This window comes from Pteropus alecto, unplaced genomic scaffold, assembly GCF_000325575.1.
Source record: "Pteropus alecto unplaced genomic scaffold, ASM32557v1 scaffold60, whole genome shotgun sequence".
Classification (NCBI taxonomy): domain Eukaryota; kingdom Metazoa; phylum Chordata; class Mammalia; order Chiroptera; family Pteropodidae; genus Pteropus; species Pteropus alecto.
In genome coordinates, this window is record NW_006430726.1 from 4138498 (window position 1) to 4164665 (window position 26168).

General features: G+C 49.1%; 1 protein-coding gene across 1 annotated transcript in view; it reads left to right on the top strand.

Annotated features, from left to right (window-relative positions):
- ALPK3 (alpha kinase 3) overlaps window positions 1-21193 on the top strand; it is a 47049-nt gene extending 25856 nt beyond the window's left edge. Inside the window, exons 6-14 of the mRNA XM_025050391.1 lie at window positions 2791-4909; window positions 5566-5713; window positions 6103-6230; window positions 6363-6398; window positions 8722-9002; window positions 9620-9708; window positions 10487-10710; window positions 13030-13078; window positions 13664-21193. Of these exons, the coding sequence (XP_024906159.1) occupies window positions 2791-4909; window positions 5566-5713; window positions 6103-6230; window positions 6363-6398; window positions 8722-9002; window positions 9620-9708; window positions 10487-10710; window positions 13030-13078; window positions 13664-14009 (3420 nt within the window). The 3' untranslated portion in view covers window positions 14010-21193. The remainder of the gene's footprint in view (window positions 1-2790; window positions 4910-5565; window positions 5714-6102; window positions 6231-6362; window positions 6399-8721; window positions 9003-9619; window positions 9709-10486; window positions 10711-13029; window positions 13079-13663) is intronic.
- The last annotated feature ends 4975 nt before the right edge of the window (window positions 21194-26168 follow it).

Sequence of the window (26168 nt, forward strand, 5' to 3'; positions counted from 1 at the left end):
TGTGGTTGTACCATAATTCATTGGATCAGTCCGATGTTGATGGAATTTAGGTAATTTCTAGTCTGGCTATTATAAACTACACTGCAGTGAACATCCGTGTAAGGCCATTTGCACATTAAAGTATATCTGCAGGATACATTCTTTAGAATGGAATTGTTGGTCAAAGGATAGAATCTGGCCTCATGGCAACAACATCTGCGTCCCTGTGGGTTTCTCTCTCCTGCTCCTATCAGTCTATCTGCCTACTCTAACATTTTTAGTTTTACTATTTTTAAATAAAGCCCAGTTGCTGTGTACAGAGACCATGTCGATGCCTGCTTCACCATCCCTGAGCTCACAGAGAGTGTTCTTAAACTTTTTGCTCTTTTAGGCTAGGGCTTTAGCCCTTATCCTCTAAGTGATGATAAGCCACTAGGAGGTTTTTAAGCGAGGAAGTGTCACAATCATATTTGTGTTTTGAAAAGATCACTTGGGCTGCAGTGAGGACACGAGTTTAGCAGAGACCATGAGTAGAGTCACGAGTATCAATTAGGCTTTGCAGTCGTCCAGGCAAGACAGGATTGTCGGCCGCTTGGATTAGGTAGTTGGCAGTGGAGACAGAGGGGAGGGGTTGGACACTGAGATGCTGAGGAAGTGGGTTCAGTCAGATTCAGGGACTGATGAGGCTGGGCGTGAGGGGAGTGAAGAGTTTTGGGCAAAAGTTCTGTTTTCCCGAGCCTTGTGTGCAAAGTCAGAATTTCCTTTGTAAATTTATCTCTCTCCTGTCCATATCAGTATTTCTAATATCAGAAATCCAAAGAAGGTTCTAGTATATTACTAATCACTATTGTTGGCTCCAAGCGTTTTTGTCTGTTAATGCCTTACTGGTTGTCAGAGAAGCTGGAGGAGCGTTTTTATTAAAATTCTTCAGTCAGTTGGACTTAACATTTGATGGCTCCTGATAGTCACCAAACTCTTCTATTTTTCCCATATTCATACCATTCATTCAAAATTTCATATTCAGTAAAGTATAAAAGTACAAAGTCTTTAAATTACCTACTCAATTTAAATATATTTTAATTATATATTTTTAAAAGTCTTTCATTATTTGTATATAGTAATTTATAATTTAAATTTTATATTAATACCATTATTTTGTCTGTTCAGTCAGTATCTTTCAATTTTTTTTTATGATGAGCAGTGGTAGTTTCCACTTCCCCACTTTTTTTCTCTTACACGTTCTGTCTCTTGTTAGCACAAAGTTTTGTTTCTGAGTGATTCTCTTTATATAGTTACATACCCTGTATTTCTGTTACCTGGTGTTGCAGCTTTGAATAATTAATGTCTTTGGTTCCGGGCTTGTATAGGTGACACAATCACAGAGCTTACCCCACTTGTCACCTTCTTCCTCTCCCCCTTTTGTCCTAGTTGTATGTCTGCATTGTCAGGCATAAAACACTGACATTCTGATCTGCCACGCTGAGCTCCTATGGTTTTAGTTTGGTTCTACAGGTAAGTATATATTTCATGCTCACCATCAGTTCTTGGCCGTGGTTTCCCTAATTGTCTTTTGGCTGACCAGTTTGCTCTCTAGTAGTTTCCTCAAGCAGGGCTCGTGGGAACAATATTCCTTAACCCCTTGTATGTTCAAAAACGATTTTCTTAGCAATTTCTGGGAGGTTTCTTCAGGAGTATATTTTCGATGGTGTTTTTTCAGATCCGCATATAGGGGGCTGTTCCACTTTTCTTCCCCTGTCGCCTTGGACCCCACCCTTAATGTCTTCTCTTGATTTCCACCCAGCCTTTCAAGATCCTGTAGTTTTTGTTATAAGTGGGGTTTTGAGGCTTATCACCCTAGGATGAGTCCTGTATCGACAGTAACTGTTTTGCTGACAGATTCTGAGACCTGAACAGTGTCACTATTCATCTGCTGAACTGTTTCACTATTTATTTCTCCCATACAGCGTTTGTCACAGCTCAGTCCCCAAGTGTTGCATCTGTGTACCTGCTTCTGACAACTCTAACCCATTTTTTGAGACTGTAGGTTTTATTTGCTTCCAGTTGTACTAACAGTGGAATCTGCTATTTTTTTTTCTTGTTTACTGTGTTGGTTTGATTATATTCAGGAGGAAAGGAGGCAAATTACTGTCTTCTACCACTCCATTTAGACAGGAAGTCCTTTAATTATATTAAATGGATGGCATTAGAGTATAATAGCAAAGAACACGGGATTTGGAGGGAGGCACACCTGGCTTCTATACTAAACTCTGCCACTTACTAGCTGATAACAGACAAATCAGAGCACCAGTGCTGTTATCTCTAAAAGGAGGCAATTCTCACAACTATTTCATATTGTTGTGAAGAGTCAGGTTTTATATTTAAGTAATCCCACTTCACCCATATTTCTTTCCAGGCAGTTTGGTACCACAAGAGAGAGACAGATCAATCGCTTAGAAGCCCTGGGGAGAAGAGACTCTCCTTCAAATGGCCGGAGTGTGGGGTGGGGTAACACATGAGCAGGGCCTTTGGGGAGACGCAGAATTTCTTCAGGAAGAGGTGGGAAGGGCCAGACTGGACTTGGACCTGGACGCTGGATATTCCTGATTCCCTGGAATCAGGGATTGGGGTAGGAGGGCTTGGCACTTTGTCACATGTCCTCTTCCTCCCAACCCCACGCGGGCCTGAGAAACCAGGTGGCAGGATTCACATCAGGATGGTTCTGGATAAGGTCAGAGGAGGCTAGGATGGCAGACTGGAGAGAGATCCTGAGGCGCATGAGCTAAGCTCTTCCTTTTGTCCGTATGTTCTCAGGTCCTGGAGTCCCAGACGACCATGGCTCCTACCACATCAGCCAGCAGCAGTGCTGATAGAGCCTCTGCTGGCGGCAGCACCCCCAGAAGTCAGGGTGTCATCGAGCCCATGGATGCAGAAACCCAAGAGAGTAGAACATATGCTGACAGGAAACTTGGAGACGAGAAGAATACAGAGGCAAATGGGAAGATGCAGGTGGATGGCAGGCCGCAGGGAGATGGAACGCAAACAACCTTGAGGATGCAGACAGACAAGAAGACACAGGTGAACGTTGTGACACAAGAAGGTGAGAGGGTAGTATCAGATAGGAGATCCCAGGAGGATGTGATGGCACAGGGAAGGACAGGGACAAAGGTAGGAGGGACACAGGCAAGTGAGAGGACACAGGAAGACAGGAAGACACTGGCATATGCGACGACACAGGAAGACAGAAGGATACAGGAAGGCAAGGGGACACAGTCAGAGGGGAGCATACCCACAGCCGTTAAAGGTCAGCCAGAGAAGGAGTCGGTGACCCGCCTCGGCCCACAGCCCAGAGCCCCCAAACTCCCACCTTCAGAGGATCCTAGGTCTCCTCAAAGTATTGAATACTTTGAGCAGACCCCAGAAGGGTCTTGTGTCCCGGAAAAACTTGGTTTCATGCTCAGATCTGAAGAAGCATCAGTAACAGCCTCTGGGAACCAAGAGGAAACTGTGCTGGGTCCCCGGGCAGGGAGCCTCATGCTCCCAGCACAGCTACCTCCTGAGGGTAGCTTAATGGGAAGAGAGAGAGATCAGAGCTGGCAGCGGTCAGGCCCAGTCAAGGACAAGCCAGAGGATGGCCTGTTCCAGTGCCCCAAGGAGGAGCAGCTGGGCGAGGTGCTGTCTGTGGATCTGGGCAGCTGTCCTCCCACTGGCCCAAGCCCGGAGGTGCCCACTCTGCCCTCTCTTCCTGGGGCTGGTCTAACTGACAACTCACAGCAGGGGCTGCCCAGCACCCTGGCTTCTCAGCACATGAGTACTACCTTCCTGCCCTCTGGGGACCAGGCCTTGATGAGTTCTGTTCCCGCACTGCACCTGGGGCTGGGGACCCCCACCCAGAATCACCCACCAGAAGCCATGGCAGCCAGCAATGAGGGGGCCTGCACCAAGATGCCCATTGTGGAAGAGAAGCCCCCAGGCCTCCGGAGCTGCGACCCTGGCCTCATAGATTCCCTGAAGAACTACTTGCTTTTGCTGCTGAAGCTGTCCAGCACAGAGACAAGTGCAGGGGGCACAGAGTCCCAGGAGGATGCTGTCCCCGGGGGCCCAGCACCCTCGGCCAAGCTGGCCCCAACCGTGGAAGTGGCCGGTCTGAGTCCGCGCACGTCTCGGCGCATCCTGGAGCGCGTGGAGAATGACCACCTGGTGCAGAGCGCACAGACCCTTCTGCTTAGCCCCTGCACCTCCCGCCGCCTCACCAGCCTCCTGGACCGCGAAGTGCAGGCTGGCCGCCAAGCTCTGGCTGCTGCCCGTGTCCCTGTCCCCAGCCTCCTCACTGTCCCAGCTATTGTGGTAGGCCAGGAGGAGGGCCCTGAGCTGGCTTCGGTAGAGTCGGGGGAGGGGGAGGCTCCCCTTGAGGGGCTTGGTCTCCTGAGCCCCTCCCAGGAGAGCAGTGTGGAGGAGCTGCCGGCCGAGGCAGGTGGGCAGACAGCCCCTGGTCAGGGGCCACTGTCAGCAGAGAGCAGAACCCAGGAACCTTTCCGAGAAGTCCCAGGGGAGGTGCTGACAGGTCTCCCTGCAGCTACCCCTGAAGAACTGGCTCTGGGGGCCCGGAGGAAGAGGTTTCTCCCTAAGGTCAGAGCAGCAGGAGACGGGGAGGCCACCAAGCCTGAAGAAAGAGAGAGCCCCGTGGTCTCCCCCCGGGGTCCCAGGAAGGGCCTTTCGCCTGGGTCCCCAGGGACTCCCGGGCGGGAGAAACGCTCACCTACCCAGGGTCGAAAGGCGGGCCTGCTGGCGGTGCCACAGGCAGAGGAGGAGCCAGCAGCGGGAGACCTGGGCTCCAGCTCCAAGGCCAGCGAGCTGAATGCGGAGCTGGCCCTGGATGAAGGCAAGCAGGAAACTCCAGCCAAGCCGAAGAAAGCCAAGGACCTGCTGAAAGGTGAGTGGCGGTGGGCGGTGGGGACGGGTTCAGCATCACGAAGAGGGTTGATCAGCAGAGGGCATTGCTGCAGCTGCTGGGTGGCACATGCCTGCAAAGGGTTACAGAGCATCTTCTAAAGGTATTCTCACGTCACGGTCCCACAGGCTTCGGGATCTGGAAGGCCTGCCTCTCGCCCTGGCTCTGCCGCTCGGGTTTGGTAATAGCACCAGCTTCGTAACGTTGTGAGGGTTAGATAAGGTAGAGGAAGTGCTTAGCCCAAGGCATGGCTGCAGTAGCATCCTCATCACTGTCGAGTGGTAGGGACAAGAGTCAAACGTGAGTCCCTAGAGCTAGGGGCCTTTCATGCAAATGGAAATTCCTCTTTTGGCTGCTGCCTATGCCCTCAGCTGGGGTGCTTTCCCTGGCCTGGGGAGGGGTACAGTGGGTGGTGGGTTCTTCCTAGCTAGTGTATGTGCCTTGGGGGTCAGGGCAGATGCCTCAGAGATACAGGTGGGGCACAGCTGGGGTATGTGAAGGAGTGGGTTTGTGTGGAGACTTGAGTCCTCTTTTCTCTCAGCCTTTTCCTCCAGGGACACCCAGGGGTCTCGCCAGAGAGGGCACAAGATGGAGTGGAGGGGTGTAATCCTCTTACCTGGGCCCCTCCCTGCTCCCAGCCCCACAGGTGATCCGCAAGATTCGGGTGGAGCAGTTTCCTGATGCCTCGGGCAGCCTGAAGCTCTGGTGCCAGTTTTTTAACATTCTCAGTGACTCGGTCTTGACATGGGCCAAGGATCAGCGCTCAGTGGGCGAGGTGGGCAGGAGGTAAGCCAGCTGGACGCCACCTCCCCTGACTTGGCTCCCTGATTATAGCAGTCATCATGTTGGGCATTGTCCTTACACTTTGGGTCTGTCACCTAATTTAATCCTCACAGTGACCCCACAAGGGAGATTCTAACATTCCCATAGTAGAGAAAAGGAAATTGAGGCTCAGAAGTATTAAGTTACATGCCCAAAGGCACAGCTAGTGAGTGTCAGGACTGCAAACCAGACCCGTGTGATCCAGGACCAGCTCTTGAGCACCATACCTTGCCGCCTGCCCCAGAGCTCCCAGCAGCCTCTGAGAGCGGGGTCTGAGGAGCCTCGGGACTGCAGTCTGGCCCTGGCCGTGCCGTGGTGATGGCCTTCACAGGAAGGGTCTCCACTTTCCGCAGTGCAGAGGACGAGGGGCCGGCAGCCCTGGCCATCGTGCAGGCGGCCCCTGTGGACTGTGGTGTGTACCGATGCACCATCCAAAACGAGCATGGCTCAGCCTCCACGGACTTCTGCCTCAGCCCTGAGGGTGAGTGTACCCCCGGGGTCTCTGCCCTGCCTGGCTCCTAAGGGAGGGCAACTGTCGTCTATGCAGAGAAGGCGCTTTCTCTGGGTAGACCAGCCTGAGGACAGCTGTTTTCTCTCCTTTTTATCCACACAGTTTTGTCAGGATTTGTCTCCAGAGAAGAAGGTGAAGGTATGGAGCCCCTTGGGGGAGATGGGGGTGACCTTCATTCATGCTCTGCCATCCACAGGGGGACCTTCTCCGAGGACTTGGAATCTGTTCCAAATGCTGGGTTCGCCTCCACTCATAGATGCCCTTTGCCTCCTAGTTCAGGAGAGGCTTAGGGAGGAGGGTGGAACAGGGCTATTTCAGAAGATGGTGGGGGAAGTTAATTCAGCCTGTGCCCTTTGCCCATGATAGAGCCCTTGACCGAGGGCAGGTCAGGCTGCCAGGGCACATCTTAACCCTGCCAGCTCCCTCCCCGAGTTTCTCACAGTGGTGCATGCATCAGATTCACGTGGAGAGCCTGCTAAAAATGCAGTGTTGTGGGCCCTACTGCAGCTCTCCTTAATCACCGTCTCTGGGGAAGAACCTAGGAAAATTGCGTTTCCAATAGGCTACCTGGTGACTGTGACGTACGCCGACATTTGATAGCATTTTAAAGGCTCAGACATCAGAGGAAGAGTCTGTGTTGCTCCTGCAAGAGATGCAGGAGGCGAAGGCAGCTGGTGATGGAAACATTCCGAGAGCGTCATTTGCCAACTAATGTGTTAAGTCTTTCATTTGGTCACTCATTTAATCATTCATTCAACCAGTGCTTTTTGTTCAGTTATCAAATCAAAGTTAATCAACATCAAATCAAACTTCACACCTAAAAACTCAGTACAGGCATACTTTGTTGTGTTTCAAAGAGATTGTGTTTTCACAAATTGAAGGCAACACCTTCCACCAGCAAAAAGATTACGACTCTATTGCGACACTCGCTTTGTTGCAGTGGGCGGTGTGGAACCGAACCTGCAGTGCCTCCGAGATATGCCTTAGTGAACCATTAACATCACCAGATATCCAGTCCCGTTCTTCCAGTTGTCTCATAAACGTTGGTTCATTTGAATTATGAACCAGTCGTTGCTTCGGACCGGCACGTCTCTTGAGTCTCACTGATACACCGCAGTTCTCCCTCACTTGTTTTCCCTCCATGCCATTTATTTGTTGAAGTCACTTGATATGTAGAATTTCTTACATTCAAATTTTGTTGATTATATCGCCATTTAACGTGTTCCTCCATCCATCCATATGCTTTCTCTAAACTGGTAGTCATATCGAGAGACTTGGTCAGATTCTGGTATAATTTTTTTTAAGCAAGAAAACTTCACATGTGTGCAGTGTATTTTCTTTTGCATCTTGTTTGCTGGAACATAACGTCTGATTGTTTTAGTAACGTTGAGATTGATCAGTGAGTTCATTCAGTTGTCTTCCGCCTGATCCATCCCTTTTAAAAGGAAAAAATACCTATTTGATACACCTTTATCAAGGGGTTATCCTAGGGGTTAACAGTCACTGGTTATTGCCTAAATCCATTATTTTGTAAGGATTTGCAACATGTAGTATTTTAATTCTGTCATTTCTTCTTCATTCATTAGTTGAAATTTTTCTGTGAAGGAGAACTGGTTATTTGGTTACCCTGAGTTGGTGCCTTAGTATCCTCCAATGTATCCTTAGTATCCTTAGTACCCAAACACACACACACACACACACACACACACACACACACACACCTCATACACACCAGTGAGGGGGTGTGTGTGTGTGTGTGTGTTTTGTGGGGATGGGAAATTTTCTTCAATTACAATTATGAACATACAGATTTTTGACATTTTTGATATGTTCGGTACATTGTGGAAATTATTCATTTTTGTTGGTAAGATTGTCTGATTTTGGCTAGTGGAAGCCCCTGCAGAAGCTTGGCTCCTGTGTCCTTCTGACAAGCCTCCAATCGTTTTTCAATCACTTCTTTCCTTTCTGGTCTGATAAGATACTTCATGTCCATCCTGTACACTTCCTGCCCTAGGCCTGGAATCAGCCATTTCTTCAGGGAGTGCTGGGTCTTTACAGTGGGAAATGGTAATGATCACAATTTGAGTTCTAGGAGTGCTCACTGCTGCTGGATTTGATCAAAACACCTAATTCAAAAACAGTAATTCTGCTATTCTGTATTGATTGCCACTTCCTCAGAAAACCCCTGCCTGCCATAGACCTCGCCACATCCTTACTAGGTGATGGGCACACTCGAGCACTGTTACATGATAGGGATCTGTCAGCTGCAGTTTCTGCCCTTGGAGGCTCACAGTGTGGTAGGAGACTCACTGTGTGTATATTCCAAAGAATAGTAATGGACAGAGAGTGAGCACACCTGGGTGGCAGGTGGGAGAATGTTCCTGCCATTTCTAGCCCTACAGACCCCACATCAATGAGGCAGGAACTTCTAGTTTTCCATGTTTTTCCTATTCCCCTTCAGTTGGAGAAGAGATCGAGATGACCCCTATGGTGTTTGCTAAGGGTCTGGCTGACTCTGGCTGCTGGGGGGACAAGCTCTTTGGGCGCCTGGCAAGTGAGGAGCTACGAGGGAGTGGACGTACGTACGGCCTTCGGAAAGCCTTCCAGGCCAAGGTCATCTACGGGTTGGAGCCCATCTTTGAGTCGGGCCGCACGTGCGTCATCAAGGTGTCCAGCCTGCTGGTGTTTGGGCCCAGCAGTGAGACTTCTCTCCTGGGCAGAAACTATGACGTCACCATTCAGGTACTATGTCTCATCCCCATGCCCGTCCTCCACTCTCACCACCTCCCCTTCCTCAGCCCGGGTCATGTTGGGAAGCCTGGTATGGAGCCAGAAGCCATTTCAGCCTCACCCTCGTGAGGCTCCTAGGTGATCCTTGAGGAGAGCCTGCGATGTAATCCAGCCTGCGTCTTTGGGGCTTTAGTTTTCAAACTGAATTTTTGCAGCAGAAACCTTTCTCACCATGCTCAACATATCTTGCATGTGAGATAAAGGGAAGCCTTATATGTGAGATAAGAGAAAAATGGCTGTAGGTGGGGTGGCGTGTACTCTGCTTGCTGTCCACAGCGTGGTCCCTGCGACACTGCCACCTGACACCAGGGCACCAGGAAATGCTGTTAGGAAATCATTTTGAAAACAAGTCCAAAGCCTCTTGTTTTACACATGAGAAAAGTAAGGTGCAGAGCAGGGCTCAGGTAAGGCGTGAACCCAGGTTTCCAGGCCTGGGTCTCTCCCTGCAGTCCTCTAGCAGCTGGGCCTCATGCTTCTAGAGGTGTGAGAGTACAAGGGGGCCACCTTGTAGGTGTGAGAGTACAGGGGGGCCACCTTGCTGACAAGATTGGGTTCTCTGTAATCCACAGGGGTGCAAGATCCAGAACATGAGTCGGGAGTACTGCAAAATCTTTGCAGCTGAAGCCCGGGCCGCACCTGGCTTTGGGGAGGTGCCTGAGTAAGTGCATGGGGAGCAGGGCATGCAGTGTCCAGACCTGCTGACTTGAGCTTTTGCAAAGAACAGTGATTTCACAGGGGCTTCCTGAGTTATGGCTTCATGCAGATGAGCCCAGAGCTAAGCCCATGCTCAGCTCGATGGTCCTACAAAACGTAGAAATAAAAATCCCAAGATTCAGTGCCCACTTTAGGAAAGCCTCTGCCCTGGTCTCAGTCTCCTCCCCACTACCCCAGTTCTCCATGTGAGGCACATGTGCCAGAGTTTGGACACAGCGTATTCTGGGCCTCTCTGAAGGTAGTGGGCTAGGCTGAGCTCCCAGGCACACTGGTCGGGACTTCTCTGTGGTCGCAGGCCGGGGGGCTGGGTTTGTAGGAGTCAGCTGTAAATAGGCCTTGTTTCCACTTCGAGACCTGAACCTGGACTCCTACTCTTGGATATTGGGGTCTGGCTGGCATTGAACCACAGTCTGGTTGAATCCTCTCCAGAGGTGTTTCTTTTTGACAGTCTGGTCTTCGTGCAGCCCCCAGGCACAGAGTCCTCCTGGGACCATTGTATGGTTCAGTTCTACTCTCGCTGACCTCAGAGAATGGACGAGACTCTGAAGCCAGTGATCTCCATTTCCTCCATTTTTTCAGGGTGGGGCTCCCCTCCCTTGCTGTCTTTCAGTCTCTTTCTTGGAAGGGTACCCCTTTTAGGTCCAAGAGTATAGAATTGAGATGTAGGGGGCAGCTCTCTGGCACCATACTTCCTGCTCACTGCAGGGTGAAACTATGTTTAGGATCATCCCACTGTATCTGATCTACCGGCCTGCAAACAATATCCCATACGCTACCCTGGAGGAGGATCTGGGCAAACCCCTGGAGACTTACTGTTCCCGGGAGTGGGGCTATGCCGGGGCGCCAGCATCGTCTAGCAGCTCAGAAGCCATGCAGAAGTGCCAGACCTTCCAGCACTGGCTATATCTGTGGACGAATGGCAGCTTTCTGGTGACAGATCTGGCAGGTATAAGAGTGTGAGTGTGCACATGTGTGTGAGCATGAGCATGTGGAGGGGCAGGGCACAGTGCTTGTGTACTAACTAGTCTGCTGTACACTTTCATACTTAGTCTCCTGCGCTTTTCACAGTAACTTTGTAAAGTCACTGGGACAGGCAGCATTTTGTATGGAACACTAATATGTATGAGGGCCTCCTGTAGCCTAGTCTGTAACTGCAGTTGCATTTAAAGGTATGCATTCCAGACTCCACTTAAAATTAAAAAGAAATTTATTTCAAAGAACATTACAAAAGATCTAATCAAACCTACAACCACTTTTTCGAAATCTCCCTTTCCTGCCTGCCTTGCGGCTTTGCTTTGGACTTTCTCACTCTCCATACTTCTCACACTCTCGCTTTCATCCCAGCCCTTGGAGCTTTTCTATCCCTTGCCTCCCCACGCCCTCCTTCCTTTCCTCTTCACCCTCCTCTTCTGCTTCTGTCTTTGTTAGCTCTTTATTATGTAAACCAGTGTAGTCTTTCTGACTTCTTTTTAGTGTATCTCTGTTTCTCTTATTACTCAGATTGTCCCCAACAAAGGAAGGCCAGCAAGCATGAATCCTCCTTCCTTCTCTGACCACCTTCTCCATGCCTCCTCTCTTTAACCAGAACTGGGCAGGGGAGAGAAAAAGATAAAACTTTCTCTACAGTGGGAGGAGAGGAATGCTGATTCCGTCTGGTCTCTAATGTAAATAAGTGAGAAAACCAAAAGACAGAGAGAAAACTGGCTCAAATGTGCTTTTCATGGGGGTTAAACTGTACAGTGTAAATATTGTATCTGTAACTCCGTGTATGGAGTGGAGGGGCCTAGTAACACATTAAGCCATTATCATTTACTCTTTAACTCATAAGTTCTCCCTTCCTTCCTTCCTTCCTCCCTCCCTCCCTCTCTCCTTCCCTCCAGCATTTACTCAATATTAGAAAGATAAAAAGGTGAATTAGGAATAATCATTGTCCTTAAGAAGCGATGATAAGTATACCAATTTCTATAACGAGATAACATGATATAGTAGAAAGACTTAGGAGTCAAAGATTAGATTTAAGTCTGGGCCTCATTGTTTTCTAGCTGGGTCTCTTTTTACAGAGAAGAAAACTGAAGCTCAGGTCATTTAATTCTGCCGAGCTGCAGTTTCCTTTCCCTCTCTTGGAATAATAATACCTTCTCTACCTACCTCTTAGACTTCTTATGAGGATTAACTGAGACCGTATTTGTGAAAGCATTCTGCAGACTATAAACTGAAAGTCTGCGCAGGTGTAAGGGAGTATCATTATCATAATGCAAACTAGAACGTGATAAATGTTGAAAGACATGACAAATTAATATTTACTGTATAACTACTGTGTTTCAGACACTAAGTTAGAGTCCTCTACACACTGTGATCTCTGCGAGCTTGGTAGTATCATCCCCATTTTTACAGTGGAGGATTAGAGATACTAAGTGATTTGCCAGGTTCACACAGCTCAGAATGACAGAGCTGAGATGTAAATCCAGGTTCGTCTGACTCTCAAGCCCACATTTTTGCTATTCTGTCACACAGTGGTACCCAGCCCTGTTCGTGAAAGGCAGGTTTCTAGAAGAATGAGACCAGTTTGAAAAGAAGAAAGAAGGTCACAAATCTAATGCATGAGTGCGGAGATGCTGGGGCAGACTGGCAGGGTGGAGAAACTTCTCCCTCACCATTTTGCCTGGCTTGATTCTTCCAAGGCTGTCTCGACCTAGACCATCTTGGCTCTAGCAGTGCTTGCTTGCTGCCTTTTTGAGTATGCAGAAGCCGGTCTTATCTAGTGTTACATTTCTGCTGCCCCGATTTCCCTCACATGCCCACCTTCTCTCTCCTGATCAGATTGGCTAATCTGTTAAGAGAAATGAGAAAGTTTTAGCTCAGAGCCAGCGGGCAGCCCAGTTTGTGACCTAATGTGATTCAGTAGAGACAGGGTTACACAGTTGGAAGTGTTTTGGATTTAGAAGTAAGAAAAATTGAACTTTCACTTTGACTCACAGTGGTCAGTGCTCAATGATTGAATGAATGAATAAATGTGACTTAGCTCGAGTCACTTAACTGTGCCTAGCTCCTCACCTGTAAAAATAGGATTATTATTACTACTAATAATATAGAAATACCCATGCTGCCCGTGAGACAGGCCACTGGCGATGTCCCAGTGAGAGGATGCCTGAAGATGTGCCCTGAAACCTGGCAACTTCTCATCTAAAGGATATCCATCTTGAAGACACGTGGGTCCTAGAACCAGCCTAGGCTGCCATCAGCTCCCAACTTTCTCTCTTTTCAGGGGTTGACTGGAAGGTGACTGATGTGCAGATCGCCACCAAGCTGCGAGGGTGAGTACTTCGAAGGACAGAATGCCCTCTGAGAGTCTTCTCACAGTGTCACATATCAAAGTTATTCTGGTCTCCATCCCTGAGGTGCTTGCCCATGGCCAAATGGTCCCAGTCACACTTTGGCCATACAGTAGCATCCCAGAGGCCGCTGATCCTCACTGTCTGTGCTGGACCAGCAACTGTTGACGCCCACACACGGGGTCGCCTGCAGTCCTGGACTTTCACTGTACCTGCTTCTCTTTCTTCTCACTGGAGAAAGCTCATCACCGTGCAGCTGGGCTAGGGCCCTGTGAGCAGAGCGATGCCTTAAGAGTCTGCTCTCATTTACGTTAAAAAGGCAGGTCATCCTCACACCAATTAGTGTCCCACATGATGAGTTCCATGAGCCAGGGCACAGTGAGACCTCAGTTTAGAATCGAGATTTTGGATGCTGCCACCTGAAGTAGCACGGGTCAGACTCCTCAGCACCCTCAGGTAGGGTATACCTAGGCTATGACACAGTGGCCACAACCATCCTCGAGTTGGCCCCGCAAGGACCCTCAGTCTGGGTGGGACTCCCACTCAGCTCTTACTGTTTGGCTGCAGATACCAAGGCCTCAAGGAGAGCTGTTTCCCTGCCCTGCTGGACCAGTTTGCCTCTTCTCACCAGTGCAACACCTTCTGTGAGATGCTGGGGCTGAAACCCCTCAAGGGTCCCGAGGCTGCCCACCCCCAAGCCAAGGCCAAAGGCTCCAAGAGTCCATCTGCCGGCAGAAAGGGACCCCAACTGAGTCCTCAGCCCCAGAAGAAAGGCATCCCCAGTCCCCAGGGCACCCGGAAGAACGCCCCAAGCTTCAAGGCCACTCCTCAGGCCTCAGGGGCAGTCGCTACGCAGTTACTGGGACAGCCTCTCATCCATGAGGAGGGCTCCAAGGCCCAGGGCACACGGTAGCCCCCACAGGAGGCTGGGGGCCTCCACCCAGCAGCAAACCAACAAGGAAGCAGCTCGAACTGGTGGAGACTTTCCCAATACAGACGAACCAGAGAAGGTGCACTGAGAAGGCTCCATTTAGGGGGCCTCTCCGAGCATCCTCTCCTCAGTGAGCTGCTCAGTCAGATGGCTTTGGTGCATGGCACACAGCCCAGTGGCATCTCCTGGTGCCATGTGACCCAGGGCTTCTAGGCCCCACCTCCAAGTGCCCCGGGGGCTGAGGCCCTCCTTGAAGTTTACACTGGCTACTGCTGCAGGCTCCCCGAGTCCTCTGCATGAATTCTGCACCCTAACCCCTCGCCCCAGGCAGACGGTGTCCTCTGGGGCACACAGGCTGGCACTTACCCTCAGCCCTCTGCTTGGCGCTGGTCTTTCTCTGTCCTCAGGGCTCCAGACTTCCTCTGCTGTGTCTGGCCTGGTGACTCTCAGGGTGTCTTCTTCTGGCTACTTTGCCTCATTCATCCCAGCTTACCCTGCAACTAACTTGTCCCTGAGCCTAGGTGGGGCTCAGGGCCCTTGCCGAACCTGTCATGTCCTTGTGCGGTGGTCTTTGGTGACGTGTGTTCTTGCTCTTCCTTCCCTCATCACTCAGGCACTCACCTGCTTCCCGTGCTTTCTTGCACCCCACCTCCCCATTCCTGGCTTTGAGCCCAGTTGCCGCCTACTGCCTGCTCTTTGCTCACTTTGCTTGTCCCCTTATCTGATGGCTCCCTAGCCTGCCCCAGAATCCTACCCACCAGGACCCAGGTGAGGGGCAGACTGTCTGGCCTCTAGTCCACCCCTGTCTACTCCTCCCCTACTTCTCCCAGGCGCTCTGCCCATGGGTGAGAGCTGACATGAGAGTCGTGTCAGCAGCTGTGGCCAGAGAGAAGGTGTGGACTTGGAGGGACATTGTGCTCCTTACTGAAAGGAGGTAGGGTCCTGTGAATTTCACATCCCCTCCTCACCAGGGACGGAGGGCTGGGACTCTTCTCCACAGGGAGGTAGTATGGGAATTCCAGGAAGGATGTAAGCCATCCACGCCTGGGTAGAGAGGTGTCTCTGTGCCCAGGACTTAGGACCCCTGCCCCCAACCATTAGCTCTGATGCTGGAGCTCCAGCTCTACGCCCTCATATATGGGCTCCCAAGGAATTGCTGTGCTCCGCACCCTGGGTCCTTCCTGAGAGCCCCTGCTGGGGGCCCTGGAAGGGGTGGGTCTGGAGCTAGCCTGCTCCCTTTGAAATGCAATAAAGGCAGCAACTGTGTTTCCTGCTCACCCTCATCTGGTTTGGTTGTAGGTGTATGGGCTCAGGGTCCCATCTCCCCAGGCAGGTTCTCCCAGGGCGACCTACAGTCCTTGGGCCCACTGGAAAAATGAATCCATGTTTTGGCTCCTGAATTGATGTGCAGTCTCAGCCTTATGTGGGCACAGCTCAGTCGTCTGTGCTTTTTGTGCAATTGTGCTGATGGCTTGTGCCCCTTAGCAGGGTGTCTGGGGACTTGGGCCCGGATTGGAATTGCTCCTTCATGTGGGAGAGGAACACAAAGGAACCCAGGTGGGAAAAGCAAAGCTGGGGGCTCAGGGGAAACACCAGTGTCTGGCTACCTCTGCTGCAGCCAGCCCAGCCCAGGGAACAGCCAGCGTTTGCCTCTCAGCCACTCACTGATCCTTTCCTGCCTTTCAAACAGTAGAGAGGCTTCTCAATCCCAGCCCTCCTTGCCACACCCCCAGGGCCTTTCTCTTGCCTGATGTTTATCTCCTCCCATCTTGAGCTTTCTGACTTCTCTGCCTTTCGTGCTCAGGTGACTTTTTCCTCTTGCCCCAAGGTGCTTCCAGCTCTCAGCCTGCCTATACAGATTGCCTTGCTGAACCAGAGCTGGAATATTGTTTACTTGTTTATTCATTCATTCATTTAGCAGACAGAGAGAGCACCTACTTTATGCCAGACCCTGAGCTGACAGCTCTTGAGGGGCAAAGATGTATGAAGCAGTCTCAAAAGATACTCTTTCTGTTAGGTTTCTGGGGTTTTGAGCAACAGAAGTGGACTCAGACCAATTTAAGGAAAAAAAAGGGTTCGTGGGAAGGGTGTTGTAGTAGCTCACAGAACCAGGGAATAGCTGAGCAACTGGCCTTGAGAAGTGGGGCCAGGGTAGCTCTAAGCCTGCCTTCCAGGAGCTGCTGCTGCTGGCAGGTCAATACCAACCAGCTGTCTGTCACAGTGGGTCCCGGTTTGTTCAAGATCCAAGTTCCTGGCCTGGAGTTAAGGGCCTCCTGGAGTGAGAGAGAGGCAGTTCTCCAAAGGATGGAAATTCTTTCCAGAAGAATGGCAGAGAGCAGGAGGGTAGAAAGGGCTCGGTGGGTAACAACAAAAGATACTCCCACACACGCATGCGTGTTGTGCTTCCCGTCTGATGTATTAATGACTCTTCCACATACAACCCAAAACAAATTCTTCTCTGCTAAGGGAGACCATTCAAGGTCACGTCCAGTGACTAAGTCCAAGGGTAATGACTAGGGCTACCATTCTCCAAAGTCTAGTTTCACTAGTGATACTCTGCTTTCTTTTATCACAATCCCATTTTGAAATTCTGCAACCTGTGGATTAAGTGGTAAAATTAACCATTTTTAATCAAAATTATATAACTGCAGGAAAGCACATGTGGGTAAAGGCTGCAGTCCATCTGTTGCTGGTCATGAGAACTAGCGTTTATAACTAGTGATTTTTGCCTGTTGGAGTGACCTGAATCTTCAGTATCGAAGTCCAGCTCCTTGGTGGTCTTGCCTGGGTGGCAGCATTTCTCATTGGGTGTGGCAGTACCAGGAACACTCTAGGAACCCCTCACGTCCGCTTGTACCCATACCCCTTTTCTGTAACAGGATGCATATTTTTTCTTGATAGAGTTAATCATCCTAGCTGCTCCCATGATCTCTTGTTCTGTGTCATTCAGAGAGATGAGGAGCCTGAAATGGCCAGACGCCTCAGCTTCCAGTTCGCTTGAGGGATTACTGTGATTTTTGGGAAAATACTTCCTTGGGGGACTAAAGCTTCTACACCAGCCCGGTCCCAAACCTTGGGTATGAGAAAAGCATTGAGATGTAATAACACATCCCTCTCCACTCTGTTTCCTAGCCTGTAGAAGAAATAGCACCATGACTTGGTTGCCAGTTCAGAGCTTATGTTACAACCTGTGGGCCTGACCCAACCTTGCAAGGTATTGTTTCTCAGCTGGCACCATAGCTGGGTTTTCAGCAAACCATTTCATTATACTCTCAAGCTAACTGCTTCCAGACTGGGGAGATCCTGACAAGATGAATGAGAGCCCTTGGCATCAACCCATTACTTTACTTTTGCTGTAAAATGAGTTATTTGGTTGAATGCAATATGCGGGGATGCCACAGTGATGTTGACAGCCTTTTGGTAATTCCATGGATATTGATGGCGGGAGAGGCGTGATGGGTAAGGGAAGCAAAAAAGTCCTACCCTCTTAAGCCATGCATTGGTGTAGGTTGAGGGGAGCCCAGCAGCAAGGCAGGAGAAAGCGTTGTGGGAGAGTGAGGGAGCAGCCCCCAGACACGGCTGACATAGTCAGCCATGCCTGACTATGGCTGGGTGGGTCAGACCCTGCCTCATGAGGGGCAGCGTGTCCATCTGGTATGCTCGCAGTTCAACGTTTAGGCTCCTTGTGAGCCCAGTGGTCAGCCAGAGGCCATGTCTCAAAAGGGTAATAGTTACTTTTTGGCCTGAGCATCACTCGGTTCCAAACCATAGGTTCCTCTTCTGTATTTTTCTGACCAGGACTCACCCTAAGTGTCATAGAGCACTCTGCTCCGCCACAGGCTCCATGTCATTCCCCAACATGCCTCAAGCACCACTGAATCTGCCGGGCCGTGAGGCCTGGTGGCAGAGCTGTGTTATAAAGGCTTTCTCAGCTGAAGAGCCTTCACTTGCTCTAGGCCCAACCAAAGGTGGAAGTCTAAGTTAATCAGTGAATGGATTGGAGCAAGATGTCCCAGAGTGACAGTTTTGCCTGGAATTGGGCCTTAGTAGTAAGGGATTCAAAATGCAATAATTCGTTTTATGTTATGGGGGGAAATATTCTGACCTCAACAGACCCATTGACCCCCCCTGGAACTTTATCAAGGGGGCAGATCTTTGCATTTTAACATGATTTATCTCCCATATCTGACTCATGTTATGTCTTACCAAGGCATTTAGGGAAATTGATGATCTCCAGGCCCTGTTGCCATGATGCCATCAGTGCAATACTACATTGTGGTGGTAAGGTCACTGTCCCTGTGAGCCGGGCTGTGTCATAGAGCTGGACAGTTAAGATAGTCTATATGTTTAAGCCAGGGCAGCAGTGGACTACTGCTGTCCTACCGATGAAGATAACTTGCTTCTGATGTTCTTTGTTCATCAGAATAGAGGAAAAAAATGAATTCATTAGTTCAGAGGATTTATACCAAATGCCAGGAGCTGGATAAATTCGCTTTAGCAAGAAGATCATCTCTGGCACAGCACCTGCAATTGGAGTCATCACTATGAAAGTTTACAACAGCCCAAAGACCTCCTGGTGTCTTGCACTGGCCGAGCTGAACTGCGGTAGGAACCACTGTGACTCACTCTCGAGTCCTTGGTGGTATGCTACTGTCTCTAGCTACCCCGGGGGTACAGTATTACTTTTGGTTTACCATTTTGCTAGGGAGGGAGAATTCTAATGGCTTGTACTCGTCCTGTCCTGCCACAGTCGCTCTTACCCCCCAAATCAGAGAGCCATTGTGGGATTTATGCCTATTTCAGAACTTATCCATTTCAGCTGTACCCTCAAAATAACCCCTGGTTGGCTTTGAGATTCCACTGGGTCCACTGTAGCATAGAACTTGGTCTATTAATCATCCCCGTTAATTGGCAGACTTCATCTTTTCCATTGTTCCCGGAAATTAGACTTAGCTTGGAGCTGGTGTCCTACAGAACCCCTCTCCCCAAGTTTGGGTGTTTTTCCTTCCCTTCTACAGTTCCCAGATATATGATTATGGATGCCTTTGGGGAAGGCTGCAAGGAAGGTTTGCAATATGCATCTGAGTGTTGAAATGAGGTTTCCCTTCAAAGATATTTGGCTTTGTCTCCATTGAAGGTTTGGAAATTAAGTGGGAGATGTTGGTAGCTTGACCCAGACCTGTTTGCCCAACCAGAAGTCCTTAGTCGTGGTGGTAACGAGGTAACATCTTAAGAGTCTTCTGGTCTTTTACATTCCTGGGACCCAACAATTGGCCAGCCACAGCTAGAGGCCTGGTTTCCCTGCCCACGCTTGTTGTGGTGACTCCCATACTGTGTCCTTCTCTCTACCTCTGCTGCTGAGATCAAGGAACTCATTTCCATGGCAGCTCTCCCAACCAGCATTCCAGGCCTGGAGAGGAAAGCCAGCAGAGCCTCGCCAGTTTATTTCTTATGGCAAGGAGCAAGACCATCCGGGTCCTGCCAGAGGACAGTGAGGGTGGATGGATTGGATGCATGCTGAGGACCCAATAAAGCATTCTTGCCTCCTGAAATCTGTGAGTTCCTGCCTTTCTCAGACTTTTGGTATTTTGATATAGTTTAGCATGATCAACATTTGTTCCAGGTTTGTAGTATTCAGTGCCCTCTGCCTCTATGCCCCCGAAATGGTAAGAACTCTTATCTGGCTGTTTGAGTTTCTACTTTACAGAATCTCTGGTGAGTGAACATATCAAAACATATAACCTGCACCAAAATTATGTACTGCTCCCTTGGTCAAACAGTCTTAGAATGAGTTTCTATCAATTTTCCCTGTATTTTTTGACAGTGTATATTATCTAGTTCATACAGTTTCTTCTGGGTATAACTTCCTTTTCGTGATCTGAATCTGCCTGTCATCCCCTGGGCTGTGTTAAGTGTGGAGTCTCGTTACTAGCAGATCAGCTGCATAGTGTGGGTCAGGGTCTGGGTCTCAGTTTTGTAACGTGATGACCATTGAGCTGATCAAACTCAGGGAGGCCCTCTCATTCACTAAACTTACCAGAAAATGGAATTTGTACACCAGAAACTCGATTTGCTAATTTTTAATGAGAAATTTAGCCATCCAGGGGACTAGACACTAGTGTTTACCCGACAAGTAAATTCTTCCCTTCTTTTTCTGAAAGAAAAAGCTTAAGGGTATCCATTATGAGAAGGTCGTTTAGTGAGCTTAGAACAGGTCAGACAAATCCTTAGTTCAGATCCAGCTTTTCTAGCCATGTGAATTTGAGCTTGTTGCTCAACATCTCTGACCTGAGGTGCTTTATCTTTTTAAAAATCTTTTCACTAATACATATAGACCACCTATCATATGTGATAATTCTCTGTCATGGGTGCATAATAGTGAACGAAATAGACATACACTCCTCTCTGAAGAAGTTCACAGTGTGGTGGGGTAGCCAAACACTAAACAAACATACCAATAAGTGTAAAATGGCAAATGTAGTACTAAGTGCTATGAAGCAGAAGAATGAGAGAGAATCCCAGCAGGGGGTGGGGCCTAAATTAGACTGAGAGTCTTAGGAGCCAGTCTGAGGGGGTGATATTTGAGCTGAGATCTGAAGGATGTTGGTGAGAGGAAGGGGAAGGTGGGGAAGCGTTGCACCAGGAGAGGAAACAGTCTGTGCAAGGGTCCTGCGTCAGGTTACGGTAAGGGCAGAATGAAAACTCGTGTGATGCGTGCAGGTAATCAAGAGGACTGTCATGTCGCAGTATGAGGCTCTGGGGGAGGGCCAAGCACAGGACATCTGCAGTGGGCACTAAGGGCAGCGGTGCCATCAGGTGGGATCAGTTACAACTGGAAATAATAGAGAAGCCCGCGAGTGACAGTGGTTTTAAGCTAGAGAAAGCTATTTCTTCCTCGGCAAGAAGTCTGTAGTAGGAGGAGATCTGGATGTGAGCCACCTAGGGCCGGCATGGCAGCTCTAGGATGTCGTCGGAACCGAGGCTTCTCTCTGCTCTGTCTTCTCAACCCAACCAAGGGTAATAATTGATCCTAAGTGCAACATCATGAATAGAAGAACTAAAATAGTAATGCAGCTGTCAAACACTACACAGTTAAATCTTCGTGTATATAGTGGTAAACAGATAACATCTAAAGTTGAAAATAAAATATCTATATTTATGTATCATCTGTCTGTCCATCTGTCCGTCTGTCCATCCATTTATCCATCCATCCGTCCACCCACCCACCCATCCATACATCTATCCATCTATCTCATCACTCATCTGTTTTATTTATAGAGGTTACTACCAGAAGTAAAAAGCAAGAATGCTTGTTTGTGGTTGTCAAGGGTGGGGTTGTGGGGAGTGGGGCTGGTCTCTGGTTTTCCCAGCTCTGGTCTCCCTGAGACTAATGATGAGCTTCCTTTAAATTTCTTTTGCTTGTTACTCACTTGGATTTTACTTGAAACTGAAGGGCCTACGGAGGGACCCAGCTCCCTCTGCTTCAGGAAGTGCCTATCAGAAATTGGGATACAATCTGCCTATTAGATTCTATCCCATTCAACTAGACAAATTTGAGCTCCCTTATTAAATTGCAAAGGCAAATATGAGATTGATGGAACTTGGCCAGACTGGAGTATGTCTTCAGGAGGCTGTTTTGTGGCTGGGGCTGCCTCTGGGTAGGAGGCACCTGTTGACACCCAGAGGTCCTGTAACCCCTGAGAGACTGTCCTCTGACGTTGGAACCGATGTGGTTCAGAAATGGCTCTTTCCTATTTTTTCCAAAAGGCAGTGAGGGGCAGCATCTACCAGATACACAGCCTCAGGGGACACACCACACATGAGGTTGAAGGACCTCCACCCTGGCACTTGCAGCATGTACCTGGGTGGTGGAGCTACAACAGGACATGATTATGTGGATTCCTGGCTGAGATAATGGCCTAGTCAGCTCTGCTGGCCCCTGGCTTTGTAACGAATTGAGTAGTGCATCCAGGCCCAATATAGGACATGCCCTTGTGGGTTCCAGCCGACTGACATTCCTGACCAAGTTAAACACCCTGGTTTCACACTAAACCTCTTCAGTTCCACCAGACCCCATGAGAATTCTCATTGGAACAAGGCTATAAACAAGTCCAGCATCCTCTCTGAGATTCCCCTGAGATAGGCAGAGTACCTGTGGGGAAGAGACTCTGCTTTGGCCTGGCCCGTCCAGACCAAAGCAGCCTAGGAGTGAGGGATGCCAACAGAGCCAATGAGTTCTCAGCCGCAGCGGATGCTGCTGGTGCCCTGCCCAGGTCCCGTTTAGCATGGGCATCCATCTCCCTGGTGCTGTGAGTTAGCTCACAACTGCCCCTTGTCTGAAGAATTGTCCTGAGTTGAATGGGAGCCACTTACCTAGGAGGCACCACCCCTTACCAACCCCTTCCCTAGTCCCTGGCCCATGACTTTCTGGCCTGGCTTCAAGATGGGACTAACCTGTGGGAGAGCTGGTGTTCCAGAGTTTCCCTGTGGGATCACACTAAAGCCAGGCTCTCACTTCTTACCCCCACCCCATCCTGTCCCCCTTACTCCCCTTCTGCCAAGAGCCCCTTTCTGCCCTTTGGAAATAATAGGAAAAGGCTACCTCTAAGCCACATCAGTTCTGAGGTCATAGGCCAGTGCTTTATGGGTTCTCAAGCAAATCACTTGAACAGGAATTCTCATCTCAGGCCAAGGAATCTGCCTAAGATATACCGGGCACCCTGCTATGTAGACTCGGTTACTGGCGGAGACATTTCATTGGGGCTCTTTTTTTTCTATCAGGGCAAAATGTATGTCCTCAGAACAGTTGGAATCTAATTAATTATTCAAGTTATGTGGCTGATTTCCTGATAAATCAGCCGCTATAGAATTTGTGCTAGGTCTTCCTCAGGAAGTCGCTCAGGGACACAGTATCCCCAATGTCATGGAGTCTGAATAGAGAACACAGTTCACAGCCATCGGGTCTGAGTGTGGGCCCAGAATTCACCCTGCCTGCCAAGCAGCCCGTGAAGTGGGAACATGGGGTGGACGCCTCAGGTGCCAGCTCAGATCTCCCAGGTATGAGCATGTAGCACAGTGGCCCATGGTTCCACCTCAGGCTGTTCAACTTCTCAGTAGTTGCTCCACTTACGGTGCTGGCTCCCCCATCACACACCTCCATGGAGGACAGGTGGGAAAAATGGTGACCACTACCTACCTACCTGAGTTACTGTGAAGGGTAACTGAAATAGTGCAGGTAAAGCTCTTAGCACAGCCTGGCACATGCCAAGCTCCCAGGCGTCACTCAGCTGGTGCCGTGGTCATTAGCTGGAACTACAGGATCCATCTCAGGGCCCACTCACACACTGTTCTCCAAGCTGGGAGATCCTTCAAGGTGGTACGACTAACAGATTTCTACCTCCACCCCTAGAAATCATCCCTCCAGCTTTCATCTTGTGTGAAACAGCACCGCCTCCTGACCCACACGCCGGCCAATGTTGACCTCTTATTGTGGGTCAGACTTCCCACAAACCACCACTGCATTGGAACTGAAAGGAACTGGACACAACCTTTGGAATAATGAAACTTGCTTCTACAGGCATAGTGAAACAGGAGTATTTCAGAATGAGTCATGGCATGTAATTGGCAGGTCCACACACAACAGTTGGCACTAGTCAGAGGAGACTAGTGCCATGGCACATGTTATCGGTGGAATCACCCGTGTCGAGGGAGGCAAGATAGGCCTGGACAGTTCAGTGTCTAGATGTGACACTCAGAGGTGTCCATTTCGTTCTTCCTAACAATTGTATTTAATTTGTGGTGCCCCACTTATGGACACTCCCATATGAACACTGCCGGTCTACAATAGGTTCACTTTACTGGCTCCTCCCAGGAGGCCTGAAGTCCTCTTCTGTAAAATCTGGCTTTGCTCTAAAGTTCAGTAGGTGTCACATCAGACCACATCTCTGACAGGGGGAGAAGATGGAACAATCAAATTATTTTTGCCTATATAATTAGCCAGCTTATCACTTGTGACTCAGCATCAGTCTCTGGGCCAAGGAGGCATTGGAGATCCCAACTAATAGCTCCTATAGCCCCTGCCCTCGGCTGGAGGAAAGTGGTGTGCCTCCGAAGGAGGATACAGCTTTGGGGGTGAAACTCACAAAAGCCAGGGATATCATCCTTGAACCCAACGGGATGAGGTGAATTAAGAGCTGCCTTGGTTTGTAGAACATCTTAACCTGGACCAAACTGAAAAGGAAGCATCTCAGTCTCTCATTATATAAGAGCTAACATGAGGTATAGAAGCAAAAAAGATGGAAGGTAAAACAACAATGAAAACAAAGAAATGTTTTCCACAAAGTAGCACCAAGTTAAATATTTGGAAACAGTGATCTCTGAACTGCCTCGTCTTTTAAATTTCCCCCGCCTGGTGGTCTTGGGCACTCTTGATGTGGGTCCAAGTATTCTTATTGTATCAGTCCTTTATTGTTAGCTGACAGAGATGACTCCCAGACCCATTCTTTCATTTGTTGGATAATGGCCATTTGTGCCCATCTGTTCTCAATGAATAGAGAGGATCAAGGGGTGGACTGTATCAGGCGATCCTTGGACAGTCATGCCAAGCAGGCTGGCAGGGGCAGTTTGGCCTTTTGGGTATTGGAGTGCTTACTATGGAGTTGTGAGAAGAGCTCTGTGTTCGGAGTCGGGATGGTGCATCCCATGGAAAAGGACCGGTAGGAGATACAAAAGCCTGCGATGGACAAGAGCTTCAGTTTTTGTATTTTGCTCTGTCATCAGAGTTTGTTTTCTAGCTTAGAATATTTCTGCTATGACTATAGGAAGCTCATGTTTCAATGCCCCAAATGAGAAAAGAAATGTATTGCGTGTCCTTTCTGCTGACCAGCCCGGGTTTGAGAGAAAATAGGTTCAACGGAGAAGAATGGTGAGGTCTTGTTTATGGAACCTAACCAGGGACCCTCTTTTTGTCCACTGCTTGACTTCATTCATCTTCAAAGAGCCAAGAAATGGGAGCGGACAAGATTAGATTGCGAGAAGAAAATAGATTGTTGAACACTCTCGATGATGATGTCTTCCTTTCACAGGCCTGAGTGTTTCACTCACCACTAATAAAAATACCGTCTTTATTATATCAAAGCCTAGCAAGGAGAAGGGATTCTCTCCCACTCTTTGGCCAAGAATTCCCCAGAAACAGGAGGTGGCCCCAGAGAATTAAAACCAGAAACAGGTAAGTGGTTGCCTCTGAGGAATTGGACAGACAAGGAAGAGGTGGAGCAGCCTCTTCATTACAAATCCTTCTAAGTACTGCTCTGCTTCGATTGGAAGGGAAATTGTGTTTGCGTGTCTTTCTGTGTGTGTGTATGTACGTGTGTGTTGCGTATGTGTATCCTGGTCCCAGCACCTCACTCTGGCTCAGTCCTAGGCCTCAGACATCATCTCCTCAGGAAACAGGCCACAGGGGGTCAGGTGACACGCTGAAGTCACATAGCTGGATGGGGCGGAGCCAGAACCTCCAAGATCCCCCAGCTCTTGGACTTCCCTTGAGGACTCATCCCAGTCTATCTGGGCTCCCGACTGCCCAGCCTATGGTCAGCCAAATGCCAACTGAAAAACTTGTGTGGCTTCTAGGAGCCAGGATTACAATTGGCCACCCTTCCTTGAGCTGGGGAGCAGGGCAGACACACAGGATCTCCTGACCTAGAGGAAGAGAACTGTGATTGTTAAACAGTCTTCTTTCTGCTGGGCTCTGAGATAGAGGAAGCACATGAGAGCTCCCCCTTCTGGCCTCCAGACTTTATTTTAAATGAGGTTTCTGTTTATTAATTTTTACACAATCAAGGCAACACATGGGCCCCCTCATGGAGTGAGTGGGGCAGGGTGTAGATAGATCTCTTCCCAAAAAAGCAAGTTGCAAAAAAAGCTGGTATAGTATGACCCCTTTTGTAAAATGAATAACAGAAAATTGCATTCACTTAGGAAAAAAAGTCTGAAGAAAAATGCCATGAACTCTGGTGATCATCTCCAGAAGGCTCAGATTAGAAAAATTTTTGACTTCCTGTGTTTTGTATATTTTTATAAAATTTAGATGTTTAACATTGCATGTGTAATGTTTTGATGAACAGAATGACAGACAAAAAGTTT